Source organism: Nannobrachium achirus, assembly GCF_963921795.1.
Source record: "Nannobrachium achirus genome assembly, chromosome: 10".
Taxonomy (NCBI): Eukaryota; Metazoa; Chordata; class Actinopteri; order Myctophiformes; family Myctophidae; genus Nannobrachium; species Nannobrachium achirus.
Window position 1 is genome coordinate 30,290,178 of NC_137819.1, and position 17,958 is coordinate 30,308,135.

The 17,958-nt window shown below is 43.6% G+C and overlaps 2 protein-coding genes across 5 annotated transcripts in view; one reads left to right on the forward strand and one right to left on the reverse strand.

The window, feature by feature from the left end:
* The window catches only part of akap9 (A kinase (PRKA) anchor protein 9), a 102,043-nt gene that overhangs the window by 12,632 nt on the left and 71,453 nt on the right, over positions 1-17,958 (reverse strand). For all 4 annotated transcript variants that reach the window (XM_080734459.1, XM_080734458.1, XM_080734457.1 and 1 more), the window contains 15 exons: positions 15,580-15,756; positions 14,258-14,347; positions 13,656-13,808; positions 9,906-10,943; positions 9,511-9,648; positions 9,365-9,409; positions 9,098-9,238; positions 8,828-8,872; positions 7,583-8,308; positions 7,229-7,289; positions 6,600-6,721; positions 6,167-6,355; positions 5,296-5,463; positions 4,530-4,635; positions 559-748 (listed from right to left, as the gene is read on the reverse strand). In XM_080734459.1, coding sequence (XP_080590585.1) covers positions 559-748; positions 4,530-4,635; positions 5,296-5,463; positions 6,167-6,355; positions 6,600-6,721; positions 7,229-7,289; positions 7,583-8,308; positions 8,828-8,872; positions 9,098-9,238; positions 9,365-9,409; positions 9,511-9,648; positions 9,906-10,943; positions 13,656-13,808; positions 14,258-14,347; positions 15,580-15,756 — 3,389 coding nt within the window. The remainder of the gene's footprint in view (positions 1-558; positions 749-4,529; positions 4,636-5,295; positions 5,464-6,166; positions 6,356-6,599; positions 6,722-7,228; positions 7,290-7,582; positions 8,309-8,827; positions 8,873-9,097; positions 9,239-9,364; positions 9,410-9,510; positions 9,649-9,905; positions 10,944-13,655; positions 13,809-14,257; positions 14,348-15,579; positions 15,757-17,958) is intronic.
* Positions 777-2,806, forward strand: LOC308292315 (kelch domain-containing protein 3-like; the record flags this gene model as incomplete). The annotated part of the gene is made up of 2 exons (XM_080734631.1): positions 777-809; positions 1,916-2,806. 2 exons carry the CDS (start codon positions 777-779, stop codon positions 2,804-2,806), a joined length of 924 nt encoding a protein of 307 aa, XP_080590757.1.

The following is a 17,958-nucleotide window of genomic DNA, read 5'->3' on the forward strand; positions in this document are numbered from 1 at the left end:
CTTTGAGTACAGTTCGAATATTGTAGGTATGTTCAGGTATTATTCATAGCCAGACCAACCACCCTATTCCTAGCAATGCTGTCATCTTCAAAGAGAGAGAGAGAGCTGGTCACTTAACATTCCAATCAATCAACTCAATCACTGCCAGGTGGGAGAAACCTAGCCTGCAGTGTACAGACATTAGTTAGGTTAATTTTTAAAACAATCATAACTCTTGACAGGAATGGGCTAGAGACTTACTTTTTTTCCTAAATGCTCAGAAATGTATGCTCTAGCCTGGGGGGCCGGATTGAATCATCTCGCGGGCCGGATTCGGCCCGCGGGCCGTATTTTTGACATCCCTGTATTAGATAATCGATCATATACAGATGGCAGCCATTCTGCTCTTACACCATACTCGGGGGATGGGGAATGGGAATGATGTGCGTGTGTGTGTGTGTGTGTGTGTGTGTGTGTGTGTGTGTGTGTGTGTGTGTGTGTGTGTGTGTGTGTGTGTGTGTGTGAGAGAGAGATGGGGAGAGAGAGAGAGAGAGAGAGAGAGAGAGAGAGCGCTCCAACCTGAGCATATCCAGCTCTTTGAGGTGTTTGTGCTGAGCATTTAATGTAGTCTCCAGCTCCAGTTTGGTCTGTGCCAGCTCTCCCTTCAGCTCCTCCATCAGCAGCATGTCAGCCTCCGCCAAGCCGCCGCCACCACCTCTCCTCTTCCTCTGCTCCTCCACATCAACCGCTAACACTGCAGGCTGGAGGCCTGGACGACAACAAGTAGGAGATTCATTATGGCGTTCAGACGCCTCCATTCGCACCAGGCTGTACCCCATAGTAGTTATGTTATTTGGAGCATAATATAATGATGGCAAAATAATGAATTATGAAAGCTGCATCTGATATAGGAGTGAAATGATTATTGAATCAATCCACAGGAAATCTATAAAAAAGAAAAGGTAATCAAATAATAGGTTCAATTCGAATAATTGGTTAAGTGATATCATCGTATACATCTTTTGAGCGGTGCCTCAGCGCTCCAATGCTTGACTGAGTGTGTCGGAAAATGCGTGTGGCCTGTAGAATGTAAACTAAAATAACCAGTATCGGCATAGTCGAATTACAGGAGACTATCAGGCTACCATCAGTAGTAGCTGCCTTACACAAAAGGAAACGAACCAATACAGGAAGTTGACTCCTTCGCCTATCTCGGCAGCATTTTAGACAATCAGGACGTCAAGGCCAGAGTAGGTAAAGCTAGAGCAACTTTCATCATCCTGAAAAACATCTGGAGACAGGGAACCGGCTGGGGAGAGGCAGAAAAGACAGCCCAAAGCCGTGTTGGATGGAGAAGCTTCGTCGATTGCTTATGCTCCACTTGGAGCGATGGAAGGAAGAGTTTATATTATTTCAACCAGATCATCCTATGCCACATACTGTACAGTATGTAGGTGAAACTTTGTGGTAGGATGTACCGGTACATACTTTTCCTAAAATAAAGAATTGCTAAAAAGAAAAAAAGAGAGATCCAAGATTGGCCATCCCAATGACTTTGCGTATTGGCCAAGCTTCGCTTGATGTTTGTGCTACTTCACCGATATAAGTGCTAACTTGCGCAATAGAACTAGAGATATTCTTTCACTGAGTATTCCTCCATGAGGCTATTTAGTGAATGAAATGTTGCGCTGGACTGTGAGTCTTGAAGGAGGACAGAGGAGTTACTATCGTGTTGCTGTGGCAGTGGGGCACAAGCTGTACTTAATTAGATGGTATGGGCAGACATGCATGGACGATATGGGTCACATTAATGTGCACATCTTCGACACAGTGGATTTACGCTGGATTAAGTTGCCACCTGTGACAATTGGTAGAGAACAACGTCCCAAGGAAGTTATCTCCATCATGCACTATGGCCACACAGCTGTGCTAATAGAAGATATCATCTATATCTGGGGGGGGAGCGTTAATTGCGCAACCACTTCGTTTTGCTGAAACTACATTGTGCAACGTGCTTTATGCATTTGATGTCGACACCCACAGATGGTTCAAGCCCAAGATTTCAGGGACTGTTCCAGAGGCGAGGTGTGGCCACTCGGCCTGTGTCTTGGGGAAGATCATGTATATCTTTGGAGGATTCAACCTGGAGTCTGGATACACTAATAGCATCCACACGTTGGACACTACCACAATGGTCTGGTCTTTAATTCCCACCAGAGGCACCCCGGCACCTGCTTCATCGTGTCACTCTGCCATCATCATTAGGTCAAAGATGTTTGTATTTGGGGGACAATCGGAACAGTTCGAAGCCAACTTACAGAACAGTAGCAACAGAATCCAAGTGTTTGACACAGAGACCAACTGCTGGCTGAGCATGCCTTCTGGAGAACTTCTTCCAGACGGAAGGGCATGTCATTCAGCCTTTGCCTACAATGGAGAGCTGTACATATTTGGTGGCCTTAACTTTCGTCTGAACTTTATTTTCAAAGACATGTGGAAATTCAATTTGGAGACCTTCTCCTGGAAGAAGATCGAGCCCAAGGGGATCCCTCTGTCTCCATCACCTGTGCTGGCTAGGCTGTGCTGTTGCATGGTGGGAGATCGTATCATCCTCTTGGAAGGATACAGATACTACAAACCCATTGATCAAGATGAACATGATGCCAGTGTCCCTGATCTGTACATCTTAGACTTTAGTCCTAGTCTGAGGACGTTATGCAAGCTAGCAATTATTCAGTATGGGCTGGAGCCGGCAGCACTACCACATAACATCAAGTTGGAACTCGAAGCCATGACTACCAATAGCAACAGAAAAGGAAATGGTTGACAACGGCAGAACAGGTTCAAAGGGGAAGACTAGACGATTGCCACCCTTCATTCAGATGGCAAAGAAAGCAAAGCACAGGAATGTGCTCAGTGATGTCCACCGGAGACTGAGCAGAATAGAGAACTGTTCCAGGGCAGATATGGCTGCAAAGAATAGAAACGTCTCTGCCCAACATCTCTCCATCAGGAATTAATGTAGAAACAAAGAAAAGCAAGAAAGAAATTGCAAGTGTGGTTGCACCGAACCTGCAATCATGATGCATGGTGTATAAGAAGTGTATAAGAAATAGATTTTTTTCTTTCTCTTTTTTTTTTAAAGATTTCTTTTTGGGGATTTCATGCCTTTATTGGATAGGACAGCAGACTGACAGGAAATGTGGAGGAGATGGGGAGTGACGCACAGCAAAGGTCGTCAGGATCGGGACTCGATCCCGCTACACGCTGTGAGGCATCAGAGCCTACAGTATGTGGTATGCGCCTAGACCGGTAGGCCAGCGGGCGCCCCTGCCACATTGCAATGTGATGAGTTGTGAGCTTGTAGATCAGCTTGCGCGCTCTGCTGGCGCAAGTAATTACTCCACAAACACTGCATTAATCTTATATCATGACAATCTAGGGCTGTCCTCGACTCAGGATTTATGAAGTCGATTCGAGTCGCGGGGGTTAATCCGACGCGTCGACGAATCGTTTTATAGTCTACTTTGTATAAAAAAAAAGAAAAAAAAAAGTGTTGCTTTAAACCACGTCAACATAATACAATAATACATTAAGAGATGAATTGAATACACAGTGTTTTCGGTGATATCGGTGCGCGAGCACAAAAGGTTATCTGCATAGCAGTGTACAACCATAGAGTTATAACACACCGTTAAAACAAATAAAACATCTCCGCTGTTTCAACTCTGCCCCGTCTCTCGGCAGCGTGCAGTAGATGAGACATTCGCGAACGATTCCGCTCTCTTGAACAGCTCTTTTAAATGAACGATGGGATCCAGTCCGCAGTCGCGGGACACAGAGCACTGACAGAGTAATGAGTCAGTGTCGAGAACGGATTCATTTCAGAAACGGATCATAAAAAGGTGGAGGCACAGCTCCCAGCTAGAGCCCTCAGTGTGGACATGTCATGGACGCAAACACAGCGAAACACAATCATTCATCATGGATTACAACACTGGAACAATTCAGAAGCACTTTAATTAGAAAATGTAACTTGTAGCCTACACTTGTGTATGTTAATTTGACTTAAGAAGATTGTTTACTTCGTGGACGTGCGTTTGTGCTGTGGCAGGAGGTTATTTAATATGGGATTTTGACAGCGTGCTTCCTCCTCTTAATCCCGGCTCCGAATATTTTAACGAAGCGGCGGTTCTGAACCGTTCTGGCCGTTCTGTCTCACTTTCACCCCTACGCTGGTGCGAGACAATAAATAACTGTTCGCCAATTGCTACTTCTCATTGGAAGTACATGACACCAGTCCAGCAGTGCACCGTCCGCAGTAGTAGGCTAACTGGTGATATAAAAAATATATATATTTTCGCCTCGACTCAAACAATTGGCGTCGATTCGCGGGGCTTAAAACGACGCGTCGATTCGTCGATTTTTAGAGGACAGGCCTATGACAATCATGACTAAACACTGTCAGAACAAGTGTAAGAACTAAACCAGTGTAAGAAAACATAATTGCAGGAGAATGAGGTGTGGTTGGATCATGATGAACTACAGACCTTGGTGAAGCTGCTCCATTTGTGCCCGGAGCTGACGGACCTCAGAGATGAGACTGGACCTGTCTGCTGTGTGGAGAGAACCCATGGCCTCTCTGTGCTGGGCGTCCTACAGAAGGAACGCAAACACAAAGGCACACTAAGTCTATTTACCAGTAAGACTCCCTAATCGGGAGATAAGCGACCGCCAGGTCGCATACACAAACTTTAGAAGGCAATCGTAGCCAATCAGGAGTAAATATGGGAAATGGGACAGATCCATGTTGATGACATGACTTTAGAGATACTGTGTACCGCTTTGTGTGATTTTAGGGCAAATGTTTGACATGGATAGGGGCAACGGTGCCGAAGATAAGAATAGGGCCAAAAGTGTGACGTGACAGACAGACTGACGGAGGGACAGACAGACAGCCGGTGGAGGTTTTCATAGTAGTCACAATTAGGGGAAATAACACAGGTACAATGCCCATTAAAACATTCTCACAAAGTAGAAATGTGGAGTGAGACTCTTTAAATGTAGTGATTTATTTTACTCCTAATATTTGCTATACTGCTATATACTTCAAATTTATTATTTTAAGAGTACCTTAAATGAACTTCAGGTTGCTTGCAATCTGAGTTCCCAGAGGTTCTTTTTTTCGCCACTAGGGGTTGCTTGTAATAGTCACAAAATAATAATTTGTACTATTGAACAGCCCCGTGCTCTTTAAATTTAGGATAGCAGCAAAGGGACAAAAGACAGCAAACATTATGGTTGGTAGTTAGTGACCTGTTCAGCCAGCCTGTGCTCCAGCTGGTTGAGGTGAATGATGGCATCACTGGTGTCCAGCAGCTCCAGCTGACTGTAGAGGGCGCTCCTCAACACGCTACGCTCCCTCACAAACACCTGTTGCACGGCAGCCAGGAGCTCCCCACGCCAGTCCCCACCGCCCGGGGTCTGGAGAATACGCACACAAACAATTTAGAACGTTTACATTTAGCAGACAAACACGGAATACTGTAGCACAAGCGGGAACATTAATAAACAGGGGAGATCAGCTCGCTCATGAAGAACATCGTCTGCTGTGAAATAGTAGAAAATGTAGATTTAGTGGAGACTAAGCATGCACGATAACAAGACAAGATAAGCTAATAACGCCTAATTTATGCCGAAAATAGATTACCTACAAGCTCACAACGCATCGTGGAAGAATGAATCGTAAATCTTCTACCCGGTGGTGTAAAGTAAGTACATTTACTCAAATTTCCAATTTTCTATATTTTTACTTTTACTACACTACTTCTCTCTGATCCAACTATTGTACTTTAACTCCACTACAATTATTTGAAAACTTTGGTAACTAGTTACTTTGCAGATATTCAATTATATTATAAAACATACAGTACATTAACCAATTTAGCCCTATTTTATACCGTGGCTATTTGAAAATAGCCGATCTGCAACGCGTCGGCTATTTTCAAACATTTTATACTTTTACTTTTGGTGTTTTAAGTACATTTTGATGCCAATACTTTCGTACTTTCACTCAAGTAATTTTCTTATTCCAGACGTTTACTTGTAACAGAGTACTTCTACATTACAGTATTGATACTTTTACTTAAGTTAAAAATGTGAGTACTTTTTCCACTACTGCTTCTACCTGTGTTTCCCTGTGTGTCTGCATCTGGGTGATGAGGCCTTTCAGGGAGTCCACCGTTGCCAGCAGGGCGTCTCTCTCCTTGAGCCAGCCTGGGACGTGGAGCTGGCCTGGAGGCTCCTCCTCGGCCACGGGAAGCTCTGATAGAGACAGTACCTGCATGCCCTCCTGGTGTACCTCACGGAGCAACGTCTGAGTATGCAGAGAAACGACACGCACACGCACACACACACACGCACACGCACACACACACACACACATTATGAAAATGGATGCACATGGATTACATAATCTCCCAGCCCCTTTCATTGTTGCACCTGAGAAATGTGATTTATGAATAGACTATATGTCCAGATTATGCGCACTGTCAAACCAATCATCCATGGCCGTAACCGACCTGTATTTGGCAGGATTATATACCAAGTTTCAGTTGTACCTTGATTTTGTCAGGCAGGGGATCGTCCGCCTCTATCCGGGCTCCCTCGGGGGTCGTCCTAAACTCATGCTGCAGGTTGGGGAGGTCGTAACCAGTCCTCTGGCTGTAGTCCGAACTGCTGTCTGCAAAGTGACACGAGCACTCTTGAAACAGCTGTGAACACTTTCAATATCGATACAGAGGTGAAAGGACAGTCAAATGTGCTATTTGCAACTCTATTTGGAAGCCCTTTCATTGATTGATTGATTTAGCTTCTGCTTTCAATTAGGAGCGATGCAGCATAACAGCAAGGACATTACTAAAGAATTTAGAAATCAATATAGTATTTAGCTAAATGTACGTATTAAAATTTAAAAAATAGTTTGTACCTTTATATAAATATTTCAACTTTTGATCAGTTAACATACAAGGTTTCAACAACATTATTTACTAAATTAAATGACAAAAGATAATACCAGCAGTTCATAATGTAACACATGGAACAACATAATAAGGAGAACGTTTCATTTATTTAGAGAGACTGCAGCAAAAAAACTAACTAACTAACAAATAAAAAAAGATGGTCAGTGAACAGTGTGACATTTGGCAATGAGTGTTTATAATTATCTGGTGATCGTGTTGCATCTTACCACTAGTGTATCCATCTTTGAAGTGCAATGATGTAGGACGGTCCACTCTTGATGCAGACGCCTGGAAAAGATTGAATATGCACTCAATTTTATAAAACAGCCAAGGCACACAGGGTACAATATACAACATGAGGACAAATAATCATCCATAGTATTGATAGCCAATGAAAAGCACAGTGACACACAATTCAACTCATCTTTGACATGTGGGTCTTATCACCCAGTTATTACCCAAGAGTGGTTTACAATCAAGGCTAAGCCTGCACAAGTTTGTACCATGTGCATCATATTAACTATTACCGACTTATAAGATTTAGAGGCAGAGCAGTGGATCACGGCAGCTGCCAGCCTCACCTCACTGGTGCGCAGCTTGTCGATGACAGCCTTGAGGGCTTTGCACTCCTCCTCCAGAGCATGCACGTCCCTGCGGAGCGTCTCGCTCTCTGAGATGTGCCGTGCCTCCATGTCCAGGATCTCTGCTGCATGGAGCTCCTGCATCTGGTCAATCTTCTCCTGGAACTCTCCAATCACCTCCTCCACTCGCTCTTTGGCTGCGTCCGATGCGGATGCGCTGCCTAGATCGTGGCCAGGCGTCTGGAGAGCCTCGGTCTGGGTGGCCGAGTCTGTTACGGCCACGCGGTGATGTTGCTGCCGTTGAGCGTCGCTGGCTAGCGGCGGACTCCGGGCTTTGTCCACAGACTGGCCGGTGGCGGTAGCAGAACTCTTCCTGGACAGAGGCAGTTTGTCTTTGGCGCTGCCGCCCTTGCCGACTTGTTGCTTTGCTCCTTTCCTTTTGGGCTGGGCGGCGGAGGAAGAGGAGGAGGAGGATGGAAGCTGAGGTGACGGGGAAGGAGACGGGGGCGCCGATCCCACTGTTCTGGCCAAGGCTGTCCGGACCTCCTGGAGTTCATCCTTCAGCTTGGCGATGGAGAGGTCGCGGACCTGGAGCTCGTCCTGGAGTTTCTCTGCACGCTCCCTGAAGCTGTTCAGCTCTTCTTTGGTGGCTGCCGCCTCGTTTCGGACTTCCTGGAGCTCCTGTGAGAGATCTCTGGCACCGGCGCCTTCTACTTCTGAGGTTGCCTGGTTCAGTGAAGATAGAAAACATTAAAAGAAGAACTGAATTGTGTGGGGTTTAATGCCTTTGTTGTTTCTAACTATTCTCTAGAAAGATATCAAGAAATGGTCATGCTCAACTGGGAGCGATCATAGAAAGAGCCTGTGAGAAATCCCCCAACTCAAAGCCTCAAATTCTGCTTTCTAAAAACCAGGGACTTATCTTGAGTTTATTGTTTTTGTGTATTCAAAACAAAGTAATTCACATAACTGACAGTGTCTACTGCCATAAGGAAGGGAAACAAAGTTGGATAGAGCTCACTGTAACAGAACTATAATAAACCTAAGGGGCAGAATATTCAGCTTTGGGAGTGCATGGGGTAGAGGACAGTCAGAGAGATCGCATTGCTTATGGACATGACAATCTGTGTGGGGAAGCAGGGGCAAGGGATCGAAATGTTTCAAAATGATCTGATCAGTTTAGTGATATATGAATGAAAGCGACTCACTGCAACAGAATGCAGGTGTGAAACAGTTCCTACTTACTCGATGGATTTCTCCTTTAAGATGAGCAATGGTCAATTCTCTCTCCTTAAAAAGAAAAGAACAACATAGAAATGTAAGTTAGTAACATGATAACCTAGAAAGGTGGTCAGCCTGGTCTAAATGGTGTTCAACTTCTACGTTTACATGCATTTCATATTCATAGCTCATTTATCACTCGGTTGTGATACTTTCACTTTATTTGTGTTTTGTTGTTTGCGAAATACTTATTGTCATAGCCACAGAACATTGAATGTCCAACATCATCCACACCTGGAGCAGCTCTTGTAGCTTGTCATAGCTCTCCCTGCTGCTGCTCAGCTCCTCCTTGGTGACAGCAGCCTCTTCCTGGACCTCCAGGAGTTGCTGGTGAGCCTCTGACACCGTGGCCTCCTCACCGTCTCTGGATGCTTCCTAATGTCAAGAGGCTCAAGTATTAGACTAGACTAGACTAGATTGTTTATATGTTCATGTCTGTTCCAATTATGGACCTAATGTATGTAAATAATAATAGTGGAGGAACACTTTCTCTTCTCTCACCCTTTGAAGTTGCTCTTTCAACGTGTCCATTGCGGTTTCTTTTTCCTAAAATGAAAGGCAGCCTCAATCAAACCACACAATAGCAGTCAAAATGCTTAAAGCCTACAGTAATTTATGAATCAGGTTTATGATATACCATCCCATACCTTCAGCTCTTCCTGGAGCCTACTGCAGCTCTGCTTATAGTAGTTCAGCTGCTCTTTGGTAACAGTGGCCTCGTCTTTGACCTCCTGCAGCTCTCCCAGAAGTTCAGTCACAGCCATTTGGTCTCCAGCAATCGAGGACTGATTGAAACAAGATACACAAGATAAGATATTTATCAGAGCTGCATCATGTGACAGAAAACAATTTCACCAATGGTTGAATTTTAAAAGTCTTGGTGTGTTAAAATTTGTAAAAGTTATAATTATGCTTTTCTACTATCAAGTACTATAGGTTGAGAACAAATGTAAATATATTAAACATTATAACATAGTAGTTATAATACATTCTGCCAAAGACCACTGAGCATTCATCTTTAGGATTTAAGTGTGATTGATACCTGGACAGACAGTGGAGTTCTCTGGTGTGCACCAGCCTTGGCCTTCATCTGATTGAGTAAATCCATGAGCACAGCCAGCCTCCTCTCATACTCCAACACTTCCTCCTCTGAGCTGGAGAGCAGCTGTTTCTGAAGTTCCTGGTCTTTCTGCATGCCACTGAGGCCCACCTCCAGCTCGCGGAGCTTCTCCGTCAGATGGACCACCTTCCCCGTGGGACCCCGGCTCGCTCTGCCCAATCCGCCGAAATCCATCCGGGGAATACCCAGATCCCCAAAGTCATAGGTGTGGAATTCCTCCGGTCTCCTGGAGCCCTGGTTCTGCTCTTTGGCTCGGTGCTCCTCGTCCTGCTGGGACTGTTCCTGGAGGGCTTCCAGCTGAACTTGGCTGACGAGTGCCGCGGCCACCCTGTCCCTCAGCTTCTCCTCCAGGTCCGACACCTTCCGCTGGAGGAGGTCGGCGTCGCTGTGGGCTTGCTCCACGAGACGGCGGCAGCGCCCGAGCTCGCCGTCCTTCTGACTGACCAGGTCCTCCAGGTCCTGGACGCGTTGACCCAGTTTGTCCACCCTGGACGTGGCACTCTGCTCCAGCGCCTGCACCTGGGCCTGCATGACCACCAGGCCGGCCGTTTTCACCCTGAGAGCCTCTTCGAGGCCGCCGTCCGAGCTCTCGGGATTCTCGGTCCCGGCCAGCGCCGCAGCGCTTTCCTTCAGGCGCCGATACGTGTCCAGCAGCTTGCCATGCTCCGATTTCAGGGTATCGAACTCTTTGGTGGAGAGGTCCATTCTCTGCTTCATCTCGTCGAATTCCTCTTTACTGGGATGTCCTTCTTCGCCCTCCGCGTGGGCTTTGGTGTCCTCCTCCTCCTCCGGCGTCTGCTTCTGCTCGATGTTGGCGAGTTCCTGCTGCAGTTTGTCAATGACGGCGTTCAGCTGGTCCAGCTCCTCCTCGTTGTTCCTCCTCAGGCGCTCCTGCTCGCTACGCAAGCACTCTACCTGGGACTCCAGGTCTCGGATCAGCTCATCGCTCTCTCCTATTTCCTACAGAGTGGGAAGTGGATGTCAGCGTGACGAACAAACAAACAAAGCAGGAGGATTTGAAAATGCATGTTTCTGGATAAACCGCTGCGACCCACCAAAGTATTTGAACCAAACGTCATGTAATTGTAGATACTTTATTTTTAGGCAAACACTGAATTTGCTTTCGTTAAATTTCGGTACTTTAATTGGATGCAATTATATTAACCCTTAAATCCATGGGGTCTCACAGATTTACCAAAAGCATGCTACAAACAAACGATAACCACACAACAGGACAGGACATAGTGAATCTACTTACCAAACAACAAACAACAAATAAAAGAAAGAAATCCAACAGCAACCGAACAACGGAAAAACTGATTATACAAAACAAAACAAAACAAAACAAAAAAGAACAGGATGCTACAGGTCACACACGACGACGACCGACTACCACAAGCCTATGCGTATGCAAAAAAACAGACGTAGTTTTGTATACGCATAGTGTGTTACCTTGTTATCAGAAGCCGTTTCCATTTGATGAAGCTTAGTGATCTGTTCATTAAGAAGTGTTATCTCCCTGTCCTTCTCCTCCATCACCTTCAAAAGTCACAGATTAGAAGATGACAACTATCAACACGACAGGTCAGGTCACTGTACTGAGCACACTTAGCTGTGTCGCACACAACACAGCAACCCATCCAACGGACCCAAAAGCAGCTTTGTTGGATAACTTCAGGGAACCTATAATACAGGTTCTGTTAATATTACCAGGGTAGTGGTAGGTAAGTGGTACTGACTTTCCTTAGTGCATGGTTGATAAGAAGGCAAATATCGCAGATAATTAGAAACCTCAAATCTCTTACTATTGAATAAAATATAAATAACTTATGGTAGAATCTGACCACAGTTTATCCAATCTGTTTTCAGTCTAACTCTAAGGGAACAGATCATGTTATCTAACCAATGTACATATTCCATGAGTTGAAAATAAATATAAAGTTAGATATAAAGTTAATGCCAGGAAACGGTAGTTTAAGTATTTTTGTTGAAACGTGATGTTATATATGAAATCAAAGACATAGGGTATGTCTTTGATTGACTGAAAATTCGACATAATTCAATTATTGAAGCTGACGAAAAATAAAGCTTTGAGATGCCTGTCTCAAAGGCAACAGGACAGCGTCCGTTTCACCAGCTAAACACCAGTGGTTCCCAAATGGTGTACAGTTTAATAGGAATGTGGGTCACTAACCGTTTAGGACTTAAAAAAACAAAATTAACCAAATTTAAGTCATATAAAAATAAATAAAATATTAACAGAATATTAAGAACTCATTCTGTGCCAGATGCCAAAATGGCTCCAAGGTAGCTGTGCCGAGATTTTGTATGTGTTTCTTTACTATGCAATGGAAAAAAAAGATTTTTTTTTTATAATTTTTTTCCCCACAGAAACAGACACAGTTGTTGTGATTCAGTGGCAAAAAGAATTTTGGCAATCGGACAAATGGTTCCAGAGATAGAGCTGTTTGAATGAAAAAAAGTGTCCATCCACTAGAATGGACACACATGAACACACATTTTCTCAATCAGCTAAACGAGGGAGCGAACACACAAACAGAGAAAAGCATCTCTCTGATCTCAGGTCATTTTGACATCTTTAGAAAAAATTTAAAAAACACAAAAACCGTCATAAGCCGTCATTGGCACACAGGGCTATTGGAAAAAAAAACGTCATAAGCAGTCATTGGCACAGAATGAGTTAATGGAATATCACTTAAATACAATCTAGCATTGTTCCTCATACAATATTTTACAATACCAAATGAAGAAACAAATCATTAAAAGAGAAGATAACAGATGAGATAGAGACTTATGGCCCAAAAGATATCTTAAAAAAAAAAAAGAAAAAGAAAGAAAAGAAAATCCCTTTTATGCCCATCAATATTAAACCCATATCTGGGAATGCCCATACAATAGAATCCCTTTTATGCCATCAATATTAAGCCCATTTTCACCCTTAGGCTGGTATCAATAATATTAGACAATCAGATTACCTTTTTGTACGTGTCATTAGCACTTTAATATCACTCCAGTTGTTTAGGCACTGGCACTGAATGAGGATTGGGGATTGGGAATTAGGAAGCTTACAGAGGCCCTGAGTGGACACTCAAAACCCAGTGTGACTAATTCCTTGTGACGTGTACTAATTTAGTTGAGTTGTACATTGTGCCTATTTTTGGCACGGGATACCATCGTAAGACATAGTACAAATCAGGCTTTCAATGAACACAGCAATAGGGAAGTTACTGTATGTACCTGGAGCATGCTTTCAAAATAAATAAAAAATAAAAAATAGAAATGTCTTAATATATGTTTCCATATCAGTGTGGTGCTCAAACCTTTTAATGTCAAGGACCCCTAGAATTATATGTATTTGACCCCCATCTCAAAATATGTTCCAGGACCCGGAGAAAGAAATATTTGAGTTACAAATGTTCACTTTAAAAATAAAGATTTTCAAAGATTTTCTAAAGGTTTCACAACTTTTCAAAAATAGCAGATCTACAAGCTCGCAGTGTGGCACCCGGTGCCGCGCTGTGAGCTTGTATATCTGCTATTCTTTAATAGTTAAAGCATAAAATAATGGCTAAAGCCGTTAAAATCTAACGTGACACCGATACCTGCAGCATGCTTTTGAACACACAGCAACAGGGCAGCTAGAGTATGTACCTGCAGCATGCTGTCCCTATTGTCCAGGTATTGCTGCTGGCTGCTGAGCTCCTTCTTCTGGATCTCCAGCTGCATCTGGAGCTGCTGCACCTCCTCGCTCTTGTTCTCCAGCTCCTCCCTGAACTGCTCCAGCTGTTCCTCCAGGTTAACGATCTGGAGGAAGCACAGAGCGATGCATGTGTACATATAATAATTTGTGTTACATGTCGTGTTTACATTCATTGTTATTGACCCATTCTTGATTTCAATGATTTGTAATGTTAAAGTCATACTAGGGATGGGACGATAAGCGATATTGTGGAGATAAAATTGACCGTGATATCGTCCTCTGTCATGCACTGGAATCAATTCACCTTTTATTTGCCGAGCTGCATATCCGGTACCACTTAAACCCTCTATAATTGTTGAAAGGTACTGTACTTATAATATAGGTACTTGATACAGTCTTTTTCACTCTCTATCAAATGTCTTTGCCAAAGAATAGCCGATCTAAAAGCTCAGAACGCGTCGCAATGATGTTGTAGATCTGCTATTTTTGGCAAATGTTCTGCCCCAGGATCATAATTTTGATTATCGCGATAATATCGTAAATCGCAGTGTACCTCTCTCTCCTTCCGCTCCAACGCCTCTCTCTCAGTCTGTAGCTGAGCTTCCAGTGTTGAATGAGTCTCATGTCGCTTCTTCTCCTCAGTCTGGGGAAAAAGGACAAACAAATACACATGAGCACTTGCATATCGACACATTTGAATGCACAAACCACATGCACACAAGTGTAACCATAAGTTCACGGTTAATCATAAGAGGCACAAGATAGAGGGGAAAGCAATATTGTTGAAATCTATTTAACCACATGCATCCTTATTTGTAATTTATAGTCATAGAAGAGGTGGGTGATTTAGACACCAAACCTCTCCCTCCAGTGCTATAGGTGCCTATAGGAACCCTTTATTGAACATGTTCTGTTATTTAATGGGTTATTCAACATACAGTATATACCAAAAAAAAGTTCTGAGTAACATGTTTATATGTGACATGTCTGTACAATGTACATGATGATTTAATGTGTAATACTGTATAACCTTAGGTACTTTTGATTTGTAATGTTATGTCCATGCCCAACTATGGCCATGGTGATTGATGTCTCTGATCAGTTGCCTTGATGACCCAGATGCTCAGCACCTGAGCTGATTTATGAGCATTGATACAATAAAAATCTCCATCTAAGGATCATCCTTAAAGATCTTCATCCTGGCACAGTCTTTTTCTGCCAGTTTCCATTCATGTTATAATTGGCAAACATACTGTGAATAATAGGTGAACATTTGGTGAAAATAGCTGATCTACAAGCTCACAGCGCTGCAATGTGAGATTGCGTTGTGAGAATGGAGATCAGCAATTTCGGTTATGTGATGCACTACAACATATACAGTATAGGGTATAATAAGTGGCTAAAAGGTTTTCATAAAGATAAGCATCTCCAGTCACACACAACATAATGCATTATGCAGCTTGTACACTGTAGTTTGCCTTCAGACCAGCAGCATGGGAGAGGGGAGCATGCGTTCTCTCTCTCTCTCACTCACCAGCAGCATCCCTAAAATAAACCAACACTGGGGGGCAATCTTGACAGTAGCTAACCTTAGCAAAACAGCAGCAGCAACAACAGGCCGCTGACTCCCCCAAATACGCCGCTATTCCCCTCCTCTGAGTCTGCATGCTACTGTAACCCACTGCTAGAAATCTCCCGGGCTTTCCTCTCTTCCTCAGTCCCTCGCTAAGATAAACACACACGACACACACCCACTTCCCTCTGCCATGCACCGCAGCTATTGTTCCCCCATTCCTTCTGTTTTTTCCCCCCTCTCATGCATCACCCTCTGCACCCCTCGTACTCCCCTCCCCCGCTCATCATCGTTCTCCTAACCTTCTGCAGAGACTCGTTGCTGGCCAGCAGGGCCTGCTCCAGCTCGCGTGCGCGGCTCTCCAGCTTGTCAATCTCCTCGTCACGCTCGCCCACCTCGCGACGCAGCTGCTCGGAGGCCAGCAGCAGCTCACTGCACCAGTCTGCCTTCTCCTTCAGCTGGGAGCTCAGCTGATCCACCTGGTTGATGTGTGTGTGTGGGAGCGAGAGAGAGAGAGAGAGAGACACACAGAGAGAGAGAGAGAGGGGGGGGGGGGGGGGGGCAGTTTAGTGAGAAGCACGTCTCAACCGCCACCATTCGCCACAGCGTAGCCCGTAGATGCACAGCTAGCTGGGAGGTCAGCTGATCCACCTGAGAAAGAGGGGAGATTAGGCGGGGTGGACTTCGGGATGAGGGGCAGGGGAGGAGGAGAGAGATTTCATTCAGGCTGGAAAAGACTACAGTGCAGTTTACTAGTCAGGAGGGCTGCTGGCAGGTCAAATGATCCACCTGTGGGATGGGGAAAGGGGGGGGGGGTGAAAGAATGAATGAATGAATGAATGATTGAATGATATGGTGGGTGTGTAGAAGTCCTATAACTGGTTATGTCTTGTGAAGGCCATGATAATGTTGTTGACTTTGGTAGCGCGAGCATGGAGAGAGAAAGGGGGAAAGGTGACCTATAATATATTAGAAAAGTACTCTCCCAGCTTTGAGATACAGTATTTGCTGTGTTTTAAAGTAATTCTTATATTTATTTAGTTAACATTGTGTTTGAAAATCAAGTATGAAACTGCGTGAAAGAAGTATACAACTATTGCACTCAACCGAATTTCAAGATGCCATCTGGGTAACACACGATGCAAGGTGTTTTATGCAAATGATATACATTGTGGCAGTTAATCCCTAATGTTTTGCAAAATATTCCCCATTTCAATACTATTTTACACTTTTCTACAGCTTTCTACAGCTTCATTTACATTTCAATAGAAACGAGTAAGTGTCTCAGCCAAACAATTCCTAACCCTAACCCTAACCCTGTACAAATGTAGTGGATGTTGAGTGACTATAAAGCTGCATCTCAAGTCCTTAAATTAGATCCTATTTCCTGGCTTGTATCAAAATACCTTGTAACATACAAGGAAATAGGAAAGAAGTGTAGGAAATAGGATCTCATTTAAGGACTTGAGACAGATGAGGAATATGGGAGATGATGAACATGGGAGAACTGAGAGGAGAAATGATGTTCTACGGTCGGGTGACGGTCAATGACATTTCACAAGCCGATTTAAAGTAGAGAATCAACCAGCTTTCAATCTTGGAGACGTAGACAGGGAACACAAGGAGGGTAAAAGGGACAGAGGAAATAAACAGGGCACTAATAATTTCCTACAGGGGTGAGTGGGGTCTCTAAAAAGGACTTAATGTTGTCTGGAACAAGGATGGTTCTACATGTAGCTAGAAACTATACCTTAGAGTTCACTCCATCCACCTGCAAAAGCCAAGTCGGAGAGAAGGGTAGGAAAATAATAACAAGACTGATTAAAAGTTATAAACCAGGAATTGACTAGAACCAAGCACAAGACACGACAGACTGCTGAGGGAAAACAGATTCTATGTTAATATTATTAAGAATACTTAATGAGGACAGCAGAAGACAAAGACGACATACTGTACAGTAATTGTGTTTTGAGTGAGGAAGTTATTTATCTGCCTTCATGTAATGTCATTAAGGAAGGCCTTGAAGACAGGCAGCTTAGACATTTTTCCATGACTCTACAACCTGCTCTATTACAGTCAATCTTCCATCACAGCCTATATTATAAATGTAGCCAACAACACACAAAACATCTTTCTTCCTTCTGAAGCCATCTACAGTAGAGCATCAGAGTCTGTCAGTCAAAAATATGTAAATACCGTCTCTTCTGGTGGCCAAGTGTACCAATCTATGTAAATGTTGTTATTCACTCACTGTTCGCCTCCAATCGAGGAACTCGGTGTATTTCAATGTAAACATTAATAAATAAAGAAACTAATAATTATGCAAGTCATATCAACACAAGTACAGACTAGACTACATCAACACCTTATTTCCTTTACTTATATAAACCACAACTACTACAAATAATAATAATAACTGGAATGTATATAGAGCTTTTCTACACTAAGTACTCAAAGTTGCTTTGAGTACTAAAAGTGCTGAGAGCACTTCTTAGCATAACACAATTGTATTTAAGTGCTCGTTTTGACCTCAGCGACAAATTCCATAGAATTAGAGATAAAACCCAGTATCATACAATACAATAAGAAATCATCAGATGTTAGCATGAATCCCATTCTTCTTTTTTTTCCTTTTTTAGCAGCACTTCCTGCTTGACTAGTTTGGTATCATTTTCTGGTAA